The sequence below is a fragment of the Nicotiana sylvestris genome, chromosome 12 (genome assembly GCF_000393655.2).
Source record: "Nicotiana sylvestris chromosome 12, ASM39365v2, whole genome shotgun sequence".
NCBI lineage: Eukaryota > Viridiplantae > Streptophyta > Magnoliopsida > Solanales > Solanaceae > Nicotiana > Nicotiana sylvestris.
In genome coordinates this window covers 43,126,492-43,150,737 of record NC_091068.1, presented here as the reverse complement: position 1 = coordinate 43,150,737, position 24,246 = coordinate 43,126,492, and the positions used below count along the sequence as shown (strand labels likewise).

The 24,246-nt window shown below is 36.9% G+C and overlaps 1 protein-coding gene across 1 annotated transcript in view; it reads left to right on the top strand.

Moving 5' to 3' along the window:
* Positions 1-362: 362 nt before the first annotated feature.
* LOC104224059 (NAD-dependent malic enzyme 62 kDa isoform, mitochondrial) overlaps positions 363-24,246 on the top strand; it is a 38,195-nt gene continuing 14,311 nt past the window's right edge. The window contains exons 1-10 of the mRNA XM_070165191.1: positions 363-793; positions 3,530-3,626; positions 4,134-4,252; positions 8,477-8,644; positions 9,529-9,657; positions 10,216-10,276; positions 11,583-11,686; positions 11,771-11,854; positions 19,637-19,743; positions 21,280-21,391. Of these exons, the coding sequence (XP_070021292.1) occupies positions 617-793; positions 3,530-3,626; positions 4,134-4,252; positions 8,477-8,644; positions 9,529-9,657; positions 10,216-10,276; positions 11,583-11,686; positions 11,771-11,854; positions 19,637-19,743; positions 21,280-21,391 (1,158 nt within the window). The 5' untranslated portion in view covers positions 363-616. The remainder of the gene's footprint in view (positions 794-3,529; positions 3,627-4,133; positions 4,253-8,476; positions 8,645-9,528; positions 9,658-10,215; positions 10,277-11,582; positions 11,687-11,770; positions 11,855-19,636; positions 19,744-21,279; positions 21,392-24,246) is intronic.

Sequence of the window (24,246 nt, the reverse complement as noted above, 5' to 3'; positions counted from 1 at the left end):
GTAATTGTAGTGGAAATGTTGGTGGTACTATGGTGATGGCGGAGAAGATGTTGGGGTTGGGGAGATGAGGAGGGGGTGGGGTTTTTTCTTTGGGAAGATAAGGAGGGGGCAGAGGTTTTTTTTTCAATTCTTTTTTTCTTTTTCCGATTTATGACACGTGTCATATGCTGATTGACGCATGTAATAACAATTTTTTAAGTAGATGTGGTCAAATGCCGAAGTGATGTATAATTGACACACCTTTAAAAGTTTTGATATGTAATATGATTTCCGTCTTTAACAAGTATGTAAGTGGAATTTGGGGACAAGATAGTAAACTATTTATTTTGCCTTTTAAATAAGCAAAGGACAAAGATAAACGTGGAAAAGTGAGACATCTTATTCTCATCATAAATGAGCCGGGTCGAACAGGCTTTGACTGGCTATGAAAATTGCTCCCATTAAGGAAAGGAACAATCATTATTCAATTACCTTCAGTTTAACCTTTTTCCGGCCACTGTACTTTTTTGCTTCTTTCTTTTTTCACTACATCGAATCGAATATGTGTGTGATTATTTATAGGGTTTATTAATAAGAACTTCACTTTCCCCTTTGTGTTCTCTCTTCGATCCGAAAAATGGCGAATTTTTCTCGTCAAATGCGACTCTCCTCTACTCTACTGAGGCTTTTACAGCAAAGAGTAACAGCAGTGAATTCAACTTCTTCGAGGAAATTTACCACGACGGAAGGTCACCGTCCCACCATTGTTCACAAACGTAGTCATGACATTCTTCACGATCCATGGTTTAACAAGGTACTAAAGCAAACAGTAAATTATTCCCTATTATGTTTCATGAAATTTATTGAATCTGAATTTACCAGATCCATCATTTCTTTTCAAGTGTTTTTTCTTTGTTTAAAATCAGTGGTTCAACAATTTGCATGCATATTCTGATTATTTGGTTTGTAAAATGAGTTCTTGTCTTACTGAATTCTTTTAGTGGGTTAGTTGATTTATTTGTTATTGAAATCTCATGATCTGTAAATTGTTATTATTCATTTTTTATTAGAAACAACTGATCAGTTAATACTGTGCCCAAACATTGACTCAAATTTCAATTCTAGAGATGTTGAGAGGATTAGAAGGGGCATACTTTTGCTAAAAATGTACTCTTTTGTTGCACCTGTACCGTTTTAGCAATACACTCTTAGTTCTGTTTTATTTGTAGAAATATTTTTTTACCTCCTTAAAAAAAACCAACTCAAATTTGTTGATGTTTAGGCATGACTCTTGGTTATGGGTGCTTCTTATGTTGATGAAAGGAAAAAATCGTTGAATTATCTTCTCAAGGTTCGGTATAACTTTGCGCACCAATGCTTAGGCAGATGGTTATAAATCACTTAGTGTTTTATGCCTCTGCCTCCCTGAAACCTCATGGTTCTCCACCACTTTATTGACCACTAGGCCACACCCTTGGTGCTTGCATTATCCTCCTTCCAATCTGCAATGCCATTTCAATTGTAAACTTCCATTTTGGCACTTCAAATTCTTGATCCCCATACCCACATTCCCCCCCCCCACCCCCCCCTTTTTTTTTGTAAGACTGATCCATCTAATAAGATAGATAGAAAGAGTTGCTCTATTTGTTTCCATTTCAAAGAAACTCTTCTCAACTTGTTCATACGCTTTGAGATTGAAGTAAGAGCAGTAAAGGGGGATGTGGTGTAAGTGGGAAGAGCATCAACAACACTGTGACTCTTCCCCAACGATAAATATTCTCTGTTCCAGTTTGCCAATTTTTTTCTCCATCTTCTCAAGATCCTCATTCCAAATAGTGACTTATTTATGCTTTTCACTCAATAGTAGTCCCAGATATGTCTTAGGAGTAGAACCAATGTTGCATTTTAAGATGCTATGAAGTTGATGAATATTTACAACCTAACTGACAAAAACAGAGAACTTTTTGAAAAATTGATGTGTAGTCCAAAGCAACCTCGAAGACAGTAAGAATTATCCTTAATAACATAAATATGATGTTCCTCAGTGTTGCAAAAAATGAAGGTATCGTTTGCATAGAAAATACGACATATTCGCCTTTAAAGGCCAGAGCATCATCTGGAAAGCCAGAGATCCAATTTGCTTGAACAAACTTATAAAGCATCTTGCTAGTTTCTTCCTTTAAAGAAAAAAAGAGAGAGAGGGCCTCCTTGTTTTAGTCCTCGTTGTTAAGGGACGAAACTGTGAACATGTACCATTGATAAGAGCACAGAACCTTAGAGAGGAGATGCAGAACCTGATACAATTGATCCTTTTGAGACTAAAGCCCGTATGTCCCAAAAGATTCAGAAGATTCAACAAGAAGTTCTAGTTTACATGATTGAAAGCTTTCTCGATATCCGATTTGCAAATACTAGTGGGCTAGCAAAGAAGCATCCATGATATTTCTTTTCTAATATCACTAATAAAAGCCATTGGAGAAGTATTGACTAAATTAGAGATCATCCTTTTGAGCCTTTCCACAAGTACTTTTGATAAAATCTTACAGAAACAACCAATCAAGCTACTGGGTCTAAAGGATTTTAGTACTTTAGCACCATTCCTCCGGAATGAGAGCAATATAAGAGGAGCAAAGGCTCCTCTAAAAAATTTCAGCATTGTGGAAGTGGTTTGAAGCATTCATTAGATACCCCTTGATGGCAGGCTAGTACATCTTAAAGAAACCTTAGTAAAGCTGCCTGGAGCTTTGTTCGGGTCCCTTGGAAGATTATAAAAATGTAATTCATTGGAAAGTGATTTAGAGGTTCCGTAATGATTATTACGTTGTGTATGGGTATAACATTCAACATGATCTCCCAACCTTGTCTTGGTCACCTGCCCCTGTTTGTAGTAGCTGTTATATATAGATAAAAATTCCGGGCTTATAGTAAAAGGCTTATTAAGAATATGGTGGAGTTTACTTTCTCGAAAAAAGAATACGGTGGATTTTATAATAGAAAAATAGATAAACTGGAGTTACCTAGAAAGCTTGTCTGATTTGGCTGATTTTCGACCGGCTTACCAAAGAATGGAGTAGGCTACAGGTTTTTGCAAGCCTCTTGTGCTTTATAAAGTAGTTGCACTCTTTTTTTCCTAATATAATTACATTACTTCTGGGAAGGAAAAAGCAAGAAGAAAGAAAAGAGATAATAGGGAAACACTGTTTAACTTGACCACATATAGACAAAAGTATATCTCTGAAGAAAAGATTTAACTCATCTTTTCTTTCTAGTGGATGGTGTTAGGCCGTTCATCATCTTATTTCGTTTTAAACAATTCATCTTCTGGTTTTAAGTGCTTGAATTGGAGAAATTAACTGGAAAAATTGTGTGTAGAAATTTTGATTACGCAGTCCATCTTCATCAATCATGCCGACAAGTATAGTGTGATAAGTCCATTTCAAAAAATTATACTGACAAGTATTTTCTTGCATTAGACTGTTTCATATTGTTAATTCATGTGAACATTGGAAAGACTGAAGTCAATATTTACAATAATATGTATGAATTTTAGGGAACAGCATTCTCATTTACAGAACGTGATCGTCTTCACATTCGTGGCCTCCTGCCTCCAAACGTGATGTCTTTTGAACAACAAACTGCACGGTTCAGTAAGTCTCTATCCACAATTTAAATGCAATCATATTTGGGCTTCTTCAAAGTCAAAATCTATGAAACTTTAGCATTTGAGTGTTACTATGGATAACTCCTGCAGCCTCGGAGTGCGCCCCCTCCCCCCTCCCTTTTTTTTTGAGTTTGAGAAAAAATCTGCAGTGTTTTTTGCAAATTGGAGATTTTCAGGATCATATGGATTATAACAGTGGATTTTTCCATTTTATTTTTGGTTAATATGCTTAATAGTTCAGTTTCTCACTTTTATTAGTGGCATATACTTTCTCCTCTTCTCGATTCTAGGTAATGGATCCATTAAAAGAGCTTTGTTAAAATTCGAATCATTAAATCTTCCTATCCATTCACAAAACTTGAATCATTAAAGCAACAGATTCAGAGTTTTAGTTATGTAGGAATTCCCCCCCCCCCCCCCAAGAGGTATGTTGGTGTTCTTTGAGTTTAATTATTTACTTTGTCAACTTTGAACCCTTTTCTGCATTTAACAGTGGCCGACTTGAAGAGGCTTGAAGTGCAAGCTAGAGATGGCCCATCTGACCCGTATGTTTTGGCCAAGTGGCGGATACTTAATCGCTTGCATGATAGAAATGAGACTTTGTACTACAAGGTGAGTGGCTGAACTTATCCTTTTATAACATTGCATTGTCTTGTATTGCTCTATGGATTCTAGTTGGAGGGATTAGGATAAGTGATCCTGACATAAAATCCTGCATAATATAATGTTTGGTTGGAGGAATTGCTGAAAATAACCGCACATAATTAATGCGGCCTTTGGTTGATCATATAAAAAATAATTCTTGCATAACTAATGCAATATTAGACAATACCCACATATTTTTAGGATTTCACCCGGTGTCCGGTACCCACATTGGGACTCCCACTAATTCAGATACACGCTGCCGCATAATGCCTCATTAAAAGGGTAAGCGTTTTTTACTAGGATTTTTTTCATTCCCACGGCTCGAACCCACGACCTCTGGTTAAAGTTGGAGGGATCTTATCCATCCCACTGCTATCTTTGGTGGTAACTGTTCATTATATGGGAGTCTATGTATTATTTTATGTGAGATAAAATATGGAAGAAGAGAATATGTATTAGCAATGCAGAAATAAATGTATTTAAAGACAAAGATACCCTTACAATAAGTTTTCTCTACATAAAATTTCATGTATTATTTTGGTCATAATAAAAACACATTTCATGTATTATTTATCACAACATAAAAGTTTCTTCTTTCTTTCTTGCATGAACAATCCCTGCAGAACTAGAATGTGAATCGAATGAACCTTATTGTTCTTAGGTTTGCACATTTGGGCATTACATGTCTCATACATTGTGACAATGTGCACCTTACTTTTCAGTAACTACCATTGCAAAACTTACCGCCTAAAGGGAAAAAAAAGAAGAAGCAAGCTACAAGTTATTAGTGACATCCTTGCGCTTACCTCGGGAATTCTTGTATTGCAACTCCCATGTGCCCCTTTTAAGAACTGTCATCCTGAAGATCTTTTTCTTCTTTTCATCCTGATGCTTTAAAACCCCTAAGCTCCTGCTACCAAGCAGGGTCATTCCCGTGATATAAGCATGAGAGATCTTTGATTTTGTTCAGTTGTGACCTCTAATAGGGTTATATAGGATATATCTATTAATAAAAGCCTTTCTTTTCTGTTTGTGTGTCTGTGTGTATAATACAAATATATCTCCCTTGAAAGGAGAATAAATACTATTGTAGCTAGGCTTTGTTCTCTTGAATAGGTAGGCTGAGTATGGCAGGGAAATTTTGTCTGCTATATATATATATATTATATGGGATACTATTAACATACGTTAAACTCACAATCTTTAGTCATTTTATTACATGGAACAGACAAAATACCGTGCAACTCCGAACTTCTGAAATAGATTAGCAAGTTATGCCTTTTTGATTTTAAGCATTTTCAACATTTTTCTTGTGGTGAATAGTCTAAAATATGAGCCAAGTCTTGGAAAGATAACCATGAAAATGCGCATGCACACACAGACGACGCTCTAGCCTTATCAAAGGTGAAAAGCAAAATAAAATAAAATAATAAAATGCCCTGGTGGTATGTTTGGGTTTTAAGCGCGAAGTGCAGATCCGTGAAGAAAGACAACAACAACAACAACCCAGTATAATCCCACTAGTGGGGTCTGGGGAGGTTAGTGTGTACGCAGACCTTACCCCTACCCTGAGGTAGAGAGGCTGTTTCCAATAGACCCCCGGCATCCTTCCCTTCAAGAACTCCCCACCTTTGCTCTTGGGACAACTCGAACTCGCAACCTCTTGGTTGGAAATGGAGGGTGCTTACCATTAGAGCAACCCAGGGTATTAACTATATGTGATTCAAGAATATTAACTATATAAACAACCAGTAATTATATGCACAAAGAAATTGGAAAAAGCATAACTGAGTAAACAATTATTCTTTTGCTCCGTTCTTGAAGATGAAGCCCATGTATAATGAGAGGCACACCTTATTGCCATAGTGGATGAAGCAAAGCGTTGCCTAAATGAGACAAAGTGCTCAGCTTGGTACACGTAGCTTTAGGGCTTAAGCGCTTTTCAAGCGAGCCTTTGACAACATTGTCGTGCGTACACAAAGGAACAATCAATAAATACAAAGATGTGGTTCTTTAGAGCTTTAATTTTTTTTGGTTTGTCATATTCATTTTTCTTTTGGATCTCGTATTGCATACTTTAATCTCTGAAGTCTTGAAAGATGTCAAATAGGAAGAAATTACAACAACAACAAACCCTGTGTAATCCCACAAGTGGGATCTGGGGAGGGTAATGTGTACGCAAACCTTACCCTTGCCTTGTGAAAGTAGAGAGGTTGTTTTCGATAGATCCTCGGCTCAAGAAACGGTAAAAATAAAGCAACAAACAATACCAACTACTAGGTAATAGGGTAACAAAAGCGAATGACATAACATGTAATAATTAAAAAATCAGGAATAAGAAAATACAAGAATAATACTAGCACTACTGGTAAGACTAGGAGAAACTCACGACTACCTGATGACGAGCGCAAAACACAACACGAAGTTGATGACTTGATGCTTGCTACTAAAGATAGTATAGTTTAATTATCGTCTCCACATGGATTGGATTTCAACAATGTTAGAATAATCTCTAGTTAATTACTATTCAGGATGATTAACACTTTGATTGGAATGATTATAAACTAAAATTAACTATTAAAACTAAAGCAATTAACAAGTGACTACGGAGAGACAAGAGTAGAGCAACGGAGAAATAATCAATGGAAGAAATAAGGGACGTGACAGGATAGGTGCAAGATAGCTATTCGGGATCTAACTATAGTTCGATTCACTCTAATGCAGTGTTGTGAAGAGTGTGACGCTTCACAACATAGAAACGACCCTGCTCTAATGTTTTAATGATTCTCACGAATTCACTCGATGATTAGTTCAATCATATAGCCAAGATTCCTCTCTCGATTAAATCTGTACTCTACGAGGTGAACTAATATAAAGCACTGTAAAGGTATGCTAGAATACGTTAATGGACTAGTCTTTAAGAAAACATCTCTCGAATATTCTCCTAACTTGATTTAATTAACAATTCATTTCGATTATTTAAAAAAATCATTGAATTAAACCAAAACGAAATATGCAAAGATAATCACCCAAAATATTCCTCTTTCTATTAAAATAATTTGGTCAACAAAATTGCAATCTCTTCAAAGCTCCATAAACAAATTCATGCAAAATAACTAGAGTTAAAATCCACAAATATCAATCAAAACATCATATCCGTCAATCCCTAAAGTAAACTACTCCATAATCATGGAGAAAGTCATCACAAATAGAGTTAAAGAATAAGAAAACATGAATTCAATCCATACTCGTGGTTGACTTGAGGAAAGAATGATGAATCCTTGTCCTTTAGAGTCTCCAATGCTCTCCCAATCTTCCGTAAGTCAAAAGTCCCTTAAAAACGTGTTTTTGATATATTTATACCATGTAGAAGCGGGTTCGAATGGAACTACCCGTTCCAAGCCGAAGTAGGAAAACACTGACAAAATTACACATGAACGACGCAGGGCGCGGCCCCTCATGCACCGTCGCCAGTGGAGATATTCAGAGGCTTGTTTCTGGCAGACCAACTTCAATTGCACTGCCGCGCCTCGTGGCGCCCCATGCGGCGCGGTAGTGCAATTTTCTTAGAAAAAATTCTTCTTTCACTTTTTGGGTATCCAGACTTGGTTCTCAACCCCCGAATACGATCCCGGTTCAATTCCTTGGGCTTTTACTCAGATTTCAAAGCTCCACATTGTTCGATTTCGCTCCAAATTATCTTTTTTAACTCGGAATCATTTCCTTCAAGACATAAAACACGTAATAAGTGCAAATCACTATCATTTAAGCTCAAACACAAGTAAAGTGTAGTGATTAGAGTGCTAAAATACGGGTTCCTAGCCTACCATCACCTGATAATCTTCAACCTTAATTCTCGACCTGCACACCTTCAACCTTAATTCTCGACCTGCACACCTTCCTATCGAGGATCATGTCTTCGGTAAGTTGAAGCAATGATATGTCCTGCCAAATAGGAAGAAATTACTTGAAATAAATAAATCAGGACAAAGTTGCATTTATTAGATGTTTTGAGTAATTTATTATCATGTTAATATTATTATTCTTTGGACATCACGTACAACTATTTGTAAGGGGGAGGTCTTGAGTTCGACGCTAAACAAGAGCAACATTTAGTTAATTTGTATTGTTTCGTTATCAAATAGTTGCATGTGAGGAACTATCAGTGAGAGTTTTTCCTGACTGTGGCAGGTTTTAATTGAGAATATTGAGGAATATGCACCCATAGTTTATACTCCTACGGTGGGTCTTGTTTGCCAAAAGTACAGTGGATTGTTCAGACGTCCGAGGGGCATGTACTTCAGTGCTGCAGATCGTGGGGAGATGATGTCGATGGTTTACAACTGGCCAGCTGATCAGGTTTGTGTATATGTAAACTCGCTCATTCTACTACTAGCTTTCTTTGTTAGGGAGACATTTGCATATTGTTGTCTTTCCTACTGAATTAATGTGTCACTGATAAGTTTTGTGTATGGTTTACAACTGGCCAGCTGATCAGGTTTGTATATATGTGAACTCGCTCATTCTACGACAAGCTTTCTTTGTTAGGGAAACATTTGCATATTGTTGTCTTTCCTACTGAATTAATGCGTCACTGATTAGTTACCTCCTTTTACAAATTATTTGTACTTCAATATCTTCCTTTGATACACAAAAATTCTTACTGTTTTGAACTGTTGACTAAAAAGGGCTGAATAAGAAACTGTAGAGTAATTCCTTATCCAAAAAAGTAGGTAACTGTAGAGTAATTGTGCCAGTAGTCTGCAATTAGTCAGCAGTTCAATAGATTCTTAGATAGAAGATTATGTCGAATTGATTAGATCAACAAAGCTGTGCAGCACCTTAATTTGCTTTTGCATTATATCAGGTAAACATTTTATGTCAAATAGATATTTTTTCGTCTAAACATCCAGCACAAATGGAGAAAAATGATCTTGTGGTACCTTGCAAGAAAAATGAACATATGTACAGTCTCACTGCAATAATATCAAATTATCAATGGACTGATCCTTTAAACCCCCCACCACCCCTCAAAAAAGAAAAAAGAAGAAATAAAGGGGAGAGATAAATTCACTAGAGTGATAATTGGTCTTGTGAGATGGATAACTCTTTTTTTTGACTTTGATCTTTTTCACTAGAATAAATGTTTTTCATTTTTTTTCTTCTGATGGCAGTTATTCACTTATTCTATATATCAACATTCAACAATTAAAGTGTTTTTCATAGCTGGAGTTTCAATGTAGGTTGACATGATTGTTGTAACTGATGGAAGTAGAATATTGGGTCTTGGAGATCTTGGAGTTCAGGGTATTGGTATTGCAATTGGGAAGCTGGATCTGTATGTGGCTGCTGCTGGAATCAACCCTCAAAGAGTATATTCTTGCTCTATGTTGCTATTTTATATTGCATGATGAATCAGATGGTTTCCATGAAGTAAGCACAAAAATTATAAGACACCAAAAAGAAAAGTAAATTTAAATGAAGAGATGGAAAGAGGAAACAGATAAATTATCTAGTATCTCAAAGATTTTTACTTTTTGAGAAGTTTGATTTTAACAAAGAATTGATGTAATTGTTAGTGATTTGCAAGTACTTCTAGCGATTGCTTTAAAAAATGACTGAGATGTCAAGCACTCTGTAAATTTTCTGTTGTTGTTCTTTTATTCTTTTAAATTAAGGTCTTGTATTAGAGTTTTCTCTAGTTCTAGTGAATAGTTGTAGTCTTGTTGGGTTTCTTATGGTAGAAACTACTTTTTAATTGATCAACTTATCTTTTGTTATTGCTGATATCAGGGTATGTGTCATCAGATGTCTGTAATTCTTTATGATTTTATTCTCTTAATTCTCTTTCTGACAAGTTTTTATATTAGACTCTTGTCTTTAACATTCTTTTTAAATATACTGATTCCATCTTCTTCTGCTTCCAATAGGTATTGCCTGTAATGATAGATGTTGGAACTGACAATGAGAAACTTTTGAAAGACCCGTTATGTGAGTACTTATTCTTCATCATGGTTGATTATCATGCGCTACATCATTCATCAAAGATCAAATCACTACAAACCAATTGCTACTCTATATTTTCTTTAGTTTTTGGAAAGTGTCCTGCATATGTGTCTTATGTTTACCCGAATGGATTGATGTATATCAACGTAGTCAGTTGTTCTTTGATATCTTAAGTGAAGGCATGATGATACTGCTCATGGAAATGTGTGGTTAAATGGAGTTTTATGTTGCATATACCTGGCATTTTGGGGTACAGTCCATGTGATATATGTGGTGGTACATGATCCATTCGGAATCTGATAAGAGGTACTCTTGACTTGGCAAGAGGTTTCCAAACCATTGATTGCTGATCATTACAAATGAATAAGCGGATGGGTAAAAAAGGATCTCTAATTTGACAAATTGCTGGAGTAAGCTTTTCAACTTAATATTTGCCTAATCCATGCAATATTGACCCTCTCTCCTAGCTTGATGTTGTTTGTGCTCCATTGGAAAAAAAAATAGAGGAGGATCCTGGTTTTTGAGGAGCAGACGAACTCTAGGTTTCATATGGGTTGGTCTAGGAGATGAACAAAGGACTGTATGGTTCGTTTTTCGCCCATTGGCTCGTACTTTTACTTTTCTGCTTATGCGCATGGCTACTTCCAAGGGGTGTAGCACTGATAAATATAAATTGCACTTGTCGCTTCCGACTCACCTGTCTTAACAAGATTACTGATAATTGTCAGATGAGTGTTTGACCTGATGCTAAAACATATTTGAGATCATGCAGACATACAATTACTGGCTATAAAGCTGAATAATATAATATAAGTACATTTAGCGGAGCTCCAGTATTTCAATGTATTTTAGAAAAACTTATAAAAATACAGGTGCATATGAACTTCGGCTGGAAGATGCTTAGCATTTGATCCATATCTACCCCAGCTAAAATTTTTGGTTATTGCTTGATAAGTGCACTTGCTCCTTGATACGTTCTCGTAAGTCCATGTATACATGTATTATTTAGTACTTATTACAACTTCCTCTGTTTCCATACTCTTTTAAGTTTATCTATATGATACTGTAGATAGTTGAAATTTCTTATTGCGACTATTCTTTTTGTCGATATTGATGATTGCCATCATGCTATGATTGATTACTTCCTCTCAGCATCTTGAGTTTGTTAGGAACATTTTTGATATACTGTTACTCAGTCATACTTTAGCTTGTTACCAGTAATGCCCATAAATTCAGGATATATCTCTTTCATTTTCACTGAAGTTGAGGATATTCTTTTTCATGCCCAAAGATTTGGGATTGCAAGAGCATCGACTTGATGGAGAGGAGTATCTTGAAGTAATTGATGAATTTATGGAGGCTGTTTATACTCGTTGGCCCCATGTGATTGTGCAGGTACATTCCTTGGTCATTTGAGCTCTTGTCTTCATTCTCGTCACAAATTTCATGTTATGTATGTAATGTCCTTTTAATTCACAGTTTGAAGATTTTCAAAGCAAGTGGGCCTTCAAGCTGTTGCAGCGTTATAGAAACAACTATAGAATGTTTAATGATGATGTCCAGGTAAATAACTTTTGTCAGTCATTGTAGAAGTATTTTAGTAAAATAAGATTATAGTTGTAAATGAGTGACTAATTAAAAGCTCTTACCTCATTGATTGACATTCTTAGGATTAGGGTATTCTATTGAATGTAGCAAAAGTATAAACTGGTAAAAACATCAGTAAGACTTTCAAGGCTTCTACTTATGTGTCTGCAAACATTAACGGGAGGAAAAAAAAGTATGTGGATTCGCCATGGTGTCTCATGTTATTTGAGAGTGCACAAAGGCTACTCAAGAATTGTGATATTGCTTTACATGGCATTACTTCCCCAACCTTTTCTTGTGCTTGGGTGCTAGACTGAGGTGAAACTTCAGTGGTCAAGTCCCTATTGTTGTTGCACCCCTTACTCATACCCTCCTTGTTTGTTGAAATGGAAAAGCATAATACTTGACTGATCCCTTGTGTTGTTGCACCTTTCCAGAGTAGTGAACAGTGAACAGTGAAAAAGCACCCATATTTTTGGGAGCTCTAAGTTTACAGCGCAATTAAAGCGTGGGTTTTAGCAAAGAAGCGTCAAGGAAAAATAATAGAAATGTAATGCAAGAAAAGGTGACTATATACACAAAGAACATTTAATTGGACAAAAGAATTAAACCACTATAATTAAGCTACAAATATGCGGTTAAAATCATGCCAATCAAGACCAAGTTCAATTTTAAATTTGTAGGTCTTTGTTTGCTAGTTTTCTTATACTAAATCTCTAATTTCTTGTTCTTAATCAATAAAACTTTAATCATGACTTTTTCTTAGCAACTAATGAATCACATCCTAAACTATATTTATTGTCCACTGCTGGTTGCCAAGTCCTGCATTCGCCAAGAGCATTTCTTCCTTAAGCATAAAACTTCAGACCGTAAGGCGTTTTCTCTACATAAGAAAAAAGTGGAATTGGATCTTGGAAATGATCGACTCACATAGATGTTCATCATAAGCCTTTCTTTTTTCCTCCTCCCTGTGTTCTATTAATCAGAAGCATCCAGCAACACCAGGCCTCGCCCATGCCAATAAAAAAGAGTTAAGCTACTAAACTAAGCTGTTTTTGGGAGCTCAGTAGATGAGCATGACCTAGAACCTTGGTGCCTACACTAATGCCTCATTTGTTTGCACTTAATGGAGGTCTGAATGTTAATCATTCAAATTTCAGACATTAAGTGCGTTTGTTTTTAAAGTCGAAATCTTACTTATTCAGATTTTAATCATTAAGTGTGTATGTTTTTTACTCCATAACCACTTAATGGGTCTGAATAGGCCTGTATGATTAAAATCTATAACAGAGACTTAATTTCATTAAGATGTTATCATTCATATTCATTATTAATTGCCGCCACCGCCTACCATTATCAACTACCACCATACCACCACCACCATCCTCAATCATAGTCGCCACCGTTATCGACTACCGCCATCCACCACCCCCACAACTCCCACCACCATCATTCTCAACCACAACCAACACTCGTCCGCCTCAAACCACAACTAACCACCCATCACCATCAATAACCATATTCGGCACTGCCCATCATTATAAACTACCACCACCCACCACCACCTTTCTCAATCACAACTACAAGCATCACCTGCCATTATTAACTATCACCATCCACCACCACCATCCTCAATCAATATCGAGCAATGGCTGTGGCAACATGTGAGCTAGTTTGGATCAAACATTTGCTTAATGAGTTGAAATTTGGTGAGGTCAGCAAGATGAAACTTGTGTGTGATAACCAAGCTGCCCTTCATATTGCAAATCCGGTGTTCCATGAGAGAACCAAACACATTGAGATTGACTGTCACTTCGTCAGAGAAAAGATACTCTTAGGAGATATTGTTACAAAGTTTGTGAAGTCGAATGATCAGCTTGCATATATTTTCACCAAGTCCCTTACTAGTCCTCGTATTGCTTACATATGTAACAAGCTCGGTACATATGATTTGTATGCACCGTTGAGGGGAGTGTAAGATGGTTATGTACATAATATGAATTAGTCCTAGTCCCGCATAGAATAGGAGTATGATATGTATTGTATAAATATGGCTCATTGTATTATAATTAAACGAAATATCAATAATAGATTTTTCTCCATGCATTCTCACAGTAACAATTAAAATTAAACCTTCATCTTAGCTAGTTGTATCACCTATATGGATTCTTTACCTCACTGTTTTTTGTTCTTGGCCAAGTCTATATTTATTTCGAGAGATTGTAGGTTCTTCGAGGAAAATTCCACTTAGATGATTCTTTTTTTTTAGAAGGTAATATTTGTTGCATATATATTAACTGTATCAAAACAAGAATAACTATCCATAATTACAAAGGGTGGTACAGGAAGATTTTCAAGTCCTTACAAGGATCCTAAAACATCAACAAACGATTCTGGATCTTCCATGTACTCTTGCTTACACCAAAAATAAAAAAGAGCTAAACAATGCATTTTCATTCTCTGGATAGAACTATGTCTATCTTCAAAACATCTTTGGTTTTTCTCTTTCCAAACAGTCCACCAAATGTAAGTTGGGACAATCTTCTATCTCTCTTTCTGATTAGGGGAGCTATTGAGTGTGTTCCAGCATTCTAGAAGTTCAATAGTACTCCTTGGCATTACCCACATGTTTCCTTTCAAGTTAATGAAAATCCTCCAAATTTGTTGTGTTATCCTGTGGTGCAAAAAAAGATCGTTGATTGTCTCTGCCTCTTCTCCACATAAGTAGCATCTAGAGCATAGGTGGAAGCCCTTCTTATAAGATTACTCTCAGTTAAGACTGCTTTTCTGGCTAGCAGCTACGTGAATCAAGCAACTTTGTATGGAATTTTGACTTTCCAAATTAGTTTCCAAGGCCAACGTCCAATCTGATTATTAGAGGTGTTGTATTCCTTGTAGGCAGACTTGACTGAGAATTTACTTTGCTTATACCTTTGCCAGAACATACAATCTTCAGGAGTGGATGTCCATTTGAATTGATCCAAGGTGTTGTAGAATTCTGTTAGCCTGACGATCTCCCAGTCACTGAATAATCTTCTATAGCTAAGGTTCCATCATTGGTTTGACCATACATCTCCCACATTTGCTCCTTGCTGCTGGTTCGGGCTATAAATGTTTGGGAAAGTCTGTTTCAAAGGACATTGGCCTAGCCAGGTGTCATCCCAGAGAGAAGTTTTCATTCCATTTGCCACCTTGAATCTGAATTTGTTTCTGAACTTTGGCCACAAGTTCCTGATTGATCTCCATAGACTGACATCATAAGGACTGGTTGTAGAGTTGGTAATCCAATTAATTTCCATTCCATACTTCATTCTAATGACATCTTTCCATAGTGAGTGTTCACTTGAAGCAAATCTCCAGAGCCATTTCATCATTAGGCTGTGGTTCTGAATTCTTAGGTTCCTAATGCCCACCCTTCCTTTCTTTTTGCTGGTTACAAGTGAGTCCCAATTGACCAGGTGAATTTTGCCTGTCACTGTTGCCTTGCCAAAGAAAGTTCCTTCTCAATGCATCTATTCTTTTGACTACATTTGCCGGGATAGGAAATAGAGACATCATGTGAGTGGGCAAGGCATCCAGTACACTATTGATTAGAACTAGTCTGCCCCCTAGGGAAAGATATTGGCTTTTCCAGTTAACTAGTTTCTTTTCACACTTCTCTAGTACACCATTCCAAATTTCTTTTGACTTGCTCTTTGCTTCCAAAGGCATTCCAAGATACACTGAAGGAAGTTCTCCAATTCTCCCTCCCAGAATGTTAGCTAGGTATTGGATATTAGGGACCTCATTGACCGGATATAGACGACTCTTGCTCCAATTAATATGCAACCTAGATATGGCTATTCTAGGTCTACATCATTTCCGTTTGGCACCTTCAATCATCAAATGTCGCACTACTGTGGTTCCTTGGAGGTCTTTGTAGCATATGGTCAAATCATCTTAGGCTCCCTTTTTTTCATTTTCCTTTATGCTACTTGCATGGTGTGATCAATCCTTAGACTTGTCCAATTGTTCTGTAGCTGTACATCCATATTAATGCTGGCATCTCTGGGATAATCATCTTATGGTAGAGATCCACGTTCACTCTCATAAAACATGGCCGGTCTCACCTTCATGTTTTAGAACTTCCATTTTACTTTGTTAAGGATCTTTCTATTGCATCATACTCTGATATCTCTCCTCTATTTCAGCCATCCTGTTTAATTCTATTTTACTGAGTTTGGATATTGGATTTTTTTGCATTTACACAAATAAAGTTTACTTCACTTAGGGTGTGTTTGGTAGGAAGGAAAATATTTTCCTAGAAAATGTTTTCGTGGAAAATGAGTGGTTTTATCACTTATTTTCCCTTGTTTGATTGGTGAGTGAAAAACTTTTTCCGGAAAATATTTTCTAGTATTTGGTTAGAGAGTAGAAAATATTTTTTTATGCTACTTTCCTCACCCCCTTTCCCCAAGTCTCCATGTTTCCTTGCCCCCATCCCCGTCCCCAAATACCCAACGTTTTCAGGACTCTATTTTCTTCAGTAATTTAATTATTCTTCTAAAAATTCACACAAATACTCCATAACTATAAAGAAAATACTCTTTTTTGGTTGAAAAAGAAAGTACTCTTTCTACAACACGAAAATAAAGTAATCATTGTATTGAAATAAAAGAAAATACCTTTTCTACCTCATGAAAAGAAAATACTCATTTTGTTGAAATAAAAAAAATACTTTTTTATATCATGAAAAGAAAATACTTATTTGTTCCAATGAAAAAAAATATATCTATAACATGAAAAGAAAGTACTATTAATAACATTTTTATTTAGGCTGGGGTGGGGAGCGAGGGTTTGGGGGGGTTAGGGTAGGGGTGGTGGGTTAGGTGGGGGTGGGGGTTGGCGGGGATGGGGAATAGAGTGGGGAAGGTTGAAAAAGAGTTGGAAAATGTTTTTCCTTCTCTTGGTAGGGAAAACATTTTTCTCCAGTTGGAGGAAAATGAGTTGATGAGGGAAATATTTTCCAAAACATTTAAGCCAACCAAACATGGGAAAATTAGAAAACATTTTCCGAAAAAATGGTTTCCTTCGTACCAAACACACCCTTAGTGTTAATCCTTCTTTTGGGTGCTTATTTGACTGTACATATGTTTTATTTTGCTTCTACTTTTACGAAGATGCTTATTCTCTAGAGTATTTCTCCATACTTCCAACTTTTGGTGACGTTACATGTAACAGAGATCTCATAAAATCTAGCACTTCTATTTTGCTTTATGAGTCAATCAATATTGTTGAGAAAACATATGTACTAAATTTATATGGATGACATTACAGGCATTCTTAAGCTTTTCCTTCGAATGACTACATAACCTTAGTGCATGTCATCACATGTATGTTATTTTTTTATCAGTAAAATGAGGATTTTATTCACAAAAGACAACACTAAGATGGTGCTGTAATTTGTACAACTGTGAACTGACCCAAAAGTATAGTTCCTTTTAGTACTGTAGGCAATTAATGAATCTAACACGGATACATATATTCCTCTTTTTGCCAAAAAGAAAGCAAAAGTATACAACTGAGTTTGATCTTCAAAATAGATTGGGAAAATTTCACATAAGAACAACTGAGCTCCCTGCTTTTCAATTTTATAGCTCATATTTCAATTTACAACCAACTAGCCCAAAAATAATAGGCTAAGATTCAACATCCAACTCCAATAGGTTCTAGAAATTACTATTTAATTTTTAAAAAAGATTGCTCAAGCTTTTAAGTTAATTTTCGAATCAGTAACTGTGACTCAAATATTAGTTCAACAAACCAAATCCATTTGGATGGTGAAAATTAAATTTTTAACAAGCTTAAACATGTGGGTTTAAATTTCGAATTTGATTTTGTGAGAAATTTGGAGTGGGTGTTATTTAGACTTGTTAGAAATAGTATAAGGAGGTTGTATATAAAATTTGAAGTCATTTAATGGAGATTTGGACTGGTTTTAAACAAGAATTGTAACTGAAAATTGTGGAAGAAGTTTGTCTACAGACGCTTGTATAAAGGTGTATAAAAGTGTATAAGATGTGTTTATACTCTTATATACACTATTATACAAGATTATACATAAAACTGACTTCGTCTTCTTCCTTGCGTCTTTTCTAAAATTTAACTCAAATCTTGTTCAAATATACTCCAAATCACTTCAAATTTAAATTTTGGACTCCTTTTGATATTTTCAATCAATTGGAACAACACCCAATCCAAACAACTAACAAACTCAAAAAATCCTATTTTCGAAAGCAAAGCTTTCAATGGCCTTCAATGATGGACTTCTACTCTTCAATTTTCTTACATTGCAACCAGGTGACACAGGGTAAGAAGCAGCAATGGCGGACGACCCTTTGAAGCATATGTAGAAGATGTGAGAAGAAGAGAGAGTGTGAAAGCAATGGTTGTGAGAACACATATTTAACTCCATGGCGTTTAGAAGCAATGGTTGTAAGAACACAAAGTTTTGAATTTGCTAGTGCTTTCAAAATATGTACAATATGGGCTAGGTTGGGTAAAACTTAAAAATATGGGCCATTTTTTGTTATGGTGTGAAGTCATGTGTATTTTCTTGTAATTCTTTCAAATAGATTCATCTTTTCCTTCAGAACACCACCGGTTTCTTTCTCTCCAATCTCCATAATGTCCGCCACTTACAGGCGGATATGGTTTAATGGCATTCCAGGTTCTTTTCTTTTTGGTAAAATACAAAAGTTGCCCTCTAAATTGTCCGGAAAATTCATTTACATGCCTTAACTTTAGGGGCGACTTATCACCCCCTATTCTTGGTTTTGGCATTTCAGGGTGGTAATAATTCCACTTCAGACAAGAATAGGGGATGATAGGTTGCTGTAAAATTAAGGTGTGTAAATGACTTTTTTGAACAAGTTTAAGGGGTAACTCATGTATTTTCCCTTCTTTTTTCCGGTGCTTTCTGTACCAACAACTGAGAGGTTCTCTTTTGGAATTAGGCATGACCTATTTGAGTCACATGTAATGTAAGTTAATAACAAGGTATGTTATTAGTGGAGAGCACTAAGGGTTTTTCTTGATATCACAAAAATCATGTCTTTTTGGATTAATTATTAATGTGACCACTGAAGGAGGTGTACATTGTCGGAGAAACAGGAAGTGTGGTTCCTGTAATCATGGAAAAAGGGAATCTAACTAAATTAACCATATGTTGATGTGTCTTCCAATATTGGTACATAAATTTTTCAATGCTTATAGCTTGTAACTTTTGACTGTCTCATAGTCGGTGTATGATGTTCATCCATTAACATGTCAAATTCAAAATGGTGAGAGTTGTGTTTGAATGTGAGAAAACACTCAAACTATGGCTGTGTAACTGAGAGAATTCAATTATTGGCAAAGCGAGCATACGAAGAACTATTTTTTATTTTGCTTCCTATGCTGATAACCTTAGTCTGGGACTTAGATAACAACTGGTGTTGATCATTTTCTTACATATTGTTGCATTATTTGTTTTTCTGGTTTGTGATGGGTGTTTCTTACTCCCAATGAGACATTTTGCTTCCAGTCAACTGATTTGCTCAAATCATTTTTTCTTCTTTCCTCTTAAAATATAGAGCCGTAATGCATCATTCTTGTATGTGTCTGCTCTTAACTTCACATCAATACATTCCTAACTGGAGTTCCTTAAATTCACTGCACTCCTCATCGTTTAACCAAGTTTTGTATGACAAACATGGTGCCATTTTGTTTTCAATTCAGGGAACTGCAGGAGTTGCCCTCGCTGGCCTTTTGGGAGCTGTAAGAGCACAGGGAAGGCCAATGATTGATTTCCCAAAGATGAAGATTGTGGTGGCAGGTGCTGGAAGGTTAGAGTAGTAAACTGTTCTTTCCGCTAATTACACCCATGTAATTTCTTACTCGAGTCATTAGCATGCCATTGTGCAGGAACTGTTTCATGGTTCATGTGCTTCATTCTTTCTAGATTGCACGAATGCACAGCTCTTTCTATGTTCCAACTCAATCCTATCCTTTTGTTCATATATAATTACCTTGCATCATAGAAATAGTATTTGATTCAATATAGTAAATTTGGTTATTCAGCTTTTGCATTGTTTGTTGAATGGTTAGTGATGGTAGAAGATGTTCAGGGTGATACATAGAAGGAATAAGGTCTCATGTTGAGTTGAATTACTGTAGCCTTTCATTTTGCACGAGTTACTTGTGGACTGAGAACGGGGGAGAGACAGTTGACGATGTTAAAGAAAATGGGCCATGGACCTAACTCAACTCCAAGAGCTAGCTCATGAAGTGAGGATTGTTCATGACATAAAAGGAGACAATTACTTTTTTTCCTTTACCAATATGGGATGCTAACACCCCTCAGCACACCTAAGGCTGGACATCTAGAGTGTAGATAACATAACATGGGGGGCCCCAACATTGCGTAAACCAAGAACAAGGATGAGTCTAGGTCTAATACCACATTAAAGAAAATAGATATTGGGCCTAACTCAATCCGAATAGCCAGCTCATGTTGTGCGTGCAGTTGCTCTATGGCATGCAGTAAACCGAACACGCAAAAGTACTTGTCTTCCCTTTTTCCATTTTGAAATTGCATTTAGGTTTTGGGGAGCTTCATGGCCTGCCTTTTTGACATATTATTATGGACTATATCCTCACCTAATATAGCTCTTATTGAATGAAAAATATTCTGGTAACTGATTTGATATATTGCTATTGTTGTTGTTGTTGTTGATGATGATGATGTTGTGTAATATGGGTCTAAGATGATCTTAAACGGGTGGCAAAGGTCAGTGATGATTTGTTTAGTCGACCCCAACTTGCTTGAATATTGAGGTGTAGTTACTGTATATGACTGATTTGACATCTATAAGTTAGTAACTTCTGAGATTTTACAAACTATAACTTAAAGAACTTGGTATATCAAATCAATGAAAAATAGAAGTAACTAATCATATAATATTATACTGGCCCATCTTCACTAACCTTTTTCATGATTTTGCCCTCCAAGATCTATCTTTGCACAACTTCGAGAAGGTTGGGAGAGCTATCTTCTTATGTGGCTTGTTTGTCTTGAGGATGTCCATCTGTACTTACCCTTAAACAATACTAAGTTGTAGTAGTCTGCAGAATACCATTTGCTTGGGACATAATTTTTATCTTGCAGAGTGAAATGGAAACATGAGGCTTGATTGGCTTGTTTTCCTTATTTTAAATGTTAAATTTCCATCTATCTGCATCAGAGACTTTTCCGCTATAAAAATTCTGTGTAGCTCAACTTACAGGTCAATGTATTGTGTTTATATTTAGTAGGCATAGGAGCCTGTGCATTTTGCTAAAGCTTTTAAGGTTTCTCTTTTTAAAATCTTTTCGTGGTGCAGTGCAGGAATAGGGGTTCTTAATGCTGCTAGGAAGACAATGGCGAGAATGTTAGGGAATACTGAAATTGCTTTTGAAAGTGCAAGGAGCCAGTTCTGGGTGGTAGATGCCAAGGTGAGCTTCTCCTCAGATGTTTCTTTCTGGCTCAAAATTTCCTTTTAAGCTTTGGTCAAGGAATATAGCATTTTTGTTGTTATATTCCTTAATTATATGGTGTTCTTGTCTTTTTGTTATTGAATGTTAGCCATGTCCCATTCATAATTATCTTGAAGAATCTTTACTTTTTTTAATTATTTTCCTGCTTTCATTTTTTTTTGAGTAATAGTAGAAACAATAAAAAAGGGTAGCCAAGCGCACTAAGCTCCCGCTATTCGCGGTGTCCGAGGAAGGGTCGGACCACATTGGGTCTTATGTACCTTTAGCTGTACCATTTCTGCAAGAGGTATTTCGCAGTTTGAACGCGTAACCTCTTGGTCACTTGGAACCACCTTTATCCGTTGCGCCAAAGTTTCCCTTCAATAGTAGACATGATAGCGTTCATAATATCTTCGTTGTTCTTAGTAAGGTGCATTTAAGTTTTTTTTTTCATATAAAAAAGCACATTGAACTTTTGAAAGATGTCTAACCATTGAAATGGATACAAAGTTAACATACAATTAATTAGAACTATTTGAAACCCATCAATAGAATTTATTTTTTTAAAAAAGATTTGCTAGCTCAAGACCAAATATGTTCTTCCACCTGCCATACTTATTTAATCTCAAAAGCAAGTCAAACATCAAGGTTTAGAATGAAAAGCCATCAATTTTCGTTCTTGTATTTCTTGGGTTATAGAAAAATTAGAGAGAGTAAATAAGGTTCTTCACGTTGTGGGGTAAGCCCGATCTGAAGTACACCTTAGAAGTCATCAGTGAGTTGCTCTAGATTTTAATGTGTATTGGATCTATTTGAAGTGTTTATGTTTTAAAATGTACGGTGGAAAGCAAAGACGAGGAAGAGAAGAGAACGAATAAGGAGTGGTATAAGGCCGCCAAGAAGGAGGCGAAGTTAGCGGTTACGGTTGCGAAGACAAGAACTTGGGGACAATGGTGGGAGAAGAAGTTGTAAAGGTTAGCCAAGGCGAGAGAGAGGAAAGCCTGCGACCTGGACCAAGTGAAGTGCATCAAAGACGAGGAGGGCAAAGTATTGGTGAAGAGGCACATATTAGACGAAGATGGTAGACATACTTCCATAAACTCTTGAACGAATTTGGAGCACTCTGAGAGTCGCGAGATTTCGGGTGTTGTAGGCGTATAAAGGTTGAAGAGGTTAAGGGGGCTATGCGTAAGATGAACAAGGGAAGAGCAACCGGGCCAGACGAGATCTTGATGGATTTTTGGAATAGCTCGAGCAGCGCTGGCTTAGAGTGGCTCACTGAGCTGTTTAATGTCATTTTTAGGACATCTAAAATGCCCGAGGAACGGAGGTCGAGTACGATAATTCCGTTGTACAAAAATAAGGGTGATATCCAAAATTGCAACAACACACTATAAAAATTTGGGAGAGGGTGTTGAGATGAGAATGAGGAGAAAAGTGTCTATTTTCGAGAACTAGTTCGGCTTTATGTCGGGGCGATCGACTATCGAAGCCATTTATCTTATAAGGAGATTGGTGGTGTAGTATAGGGTGAGGAAGATGGACTTGCATATAGTATTCATTGATATGGAGAAAGCATACGACAAAGTCCCAAGGAAAGTCATATGGAGGTGTTTGGAGGCTAGAGGTGCTCCTGTAGCATACACTAGCGCGATTAAGGACATGTGTTATGGTGCTAAGACCCGACTAAGGACAATGGAAGGAGACTCGGGAGATTTCCTAGTCGTACAAGAACAAGGGTGATATCCAAAATTGCAACAACTATAGGGGTATCAAGCTGTTAAGCCCCACTGTGAAAATTTGGGAGAGGGTGGTGGAGATGAGGGTAAGGAGGATAGTGCCTATTTTCGAGAACCAGTTCGGCTTTATGCCGGGGCGATCGACTACTGTAGCCATTCATCTTATAAGGAGATTGGTGGAGCAGTATACTGTGAGGAAGTGAGACTTTCATATGATGTTCATTGATCTTGAGAAAGCATTCGACAAAGTCCCAAGGAAAGTCCTACGGAGGTGCTTGGAGGCTAGAGGTGTTCCTGTAGCGTACACTAGGGCGATTAAGGACATGTATGATGGAGCAAAGACCCGGTAAGGACAGTGGGAGGAGACTTGGGACACTTCCCAGTCGTGATGGGGTTGCACCAGGATCAACTCTTAGCCCATTCTTATTCGCTTTGGCGATAGATGTATTGACGCGACACATTCAGGAAAGGTGCCTTGGTGCATTATTTGCAGATGACATAGTGCTGATTGACAAGATGCGACGCGGAGTTAATGCTAGGCTGGAGGTCTAAAGACAGACCTGGAGTCCAAAGGTTTCAAGTTGAGCAGGACCAAAACCGAATACATTGAGTGCAAGTTCAGTGACTTAACTCAGGAAGCTGAAGTGGAAGTGAGGCTTGATGACAAGTCATCCCAAGAGAGGAAGTTTCAAGTAATTGGGGTCAGTAATCCAAGATAACGAGGAGATTAATGATGATGTCATACACCGTATTGAAGCGGGGTACATGAAATGGAGGCTTGCATCCGGTGTTTTGTGTGATAAGAGTGTGCTGCCAAGATTTAAAGGTAAGTTCTACAGAGTGGGGGTTAGACTGATTATATTGTATGGGATGGAGTATGGTCAGTCAAGAACTCTAATGTCCGGAAAATAAAAGTAGCAGAAATGAAGATGTTGAGATGGATGTGTGACATACTAGGAGGAATAGGGCAAGGAACAAAGATATTCAGGAAAAGGTCGGGGTAGCCCCCGTGGAGGATAAGATACTGGAAATGAGGCTGAGATGATTCAAACATGTGAAGAGGAAATGCACTGACACGCAGTGAAGAGGTGTGAG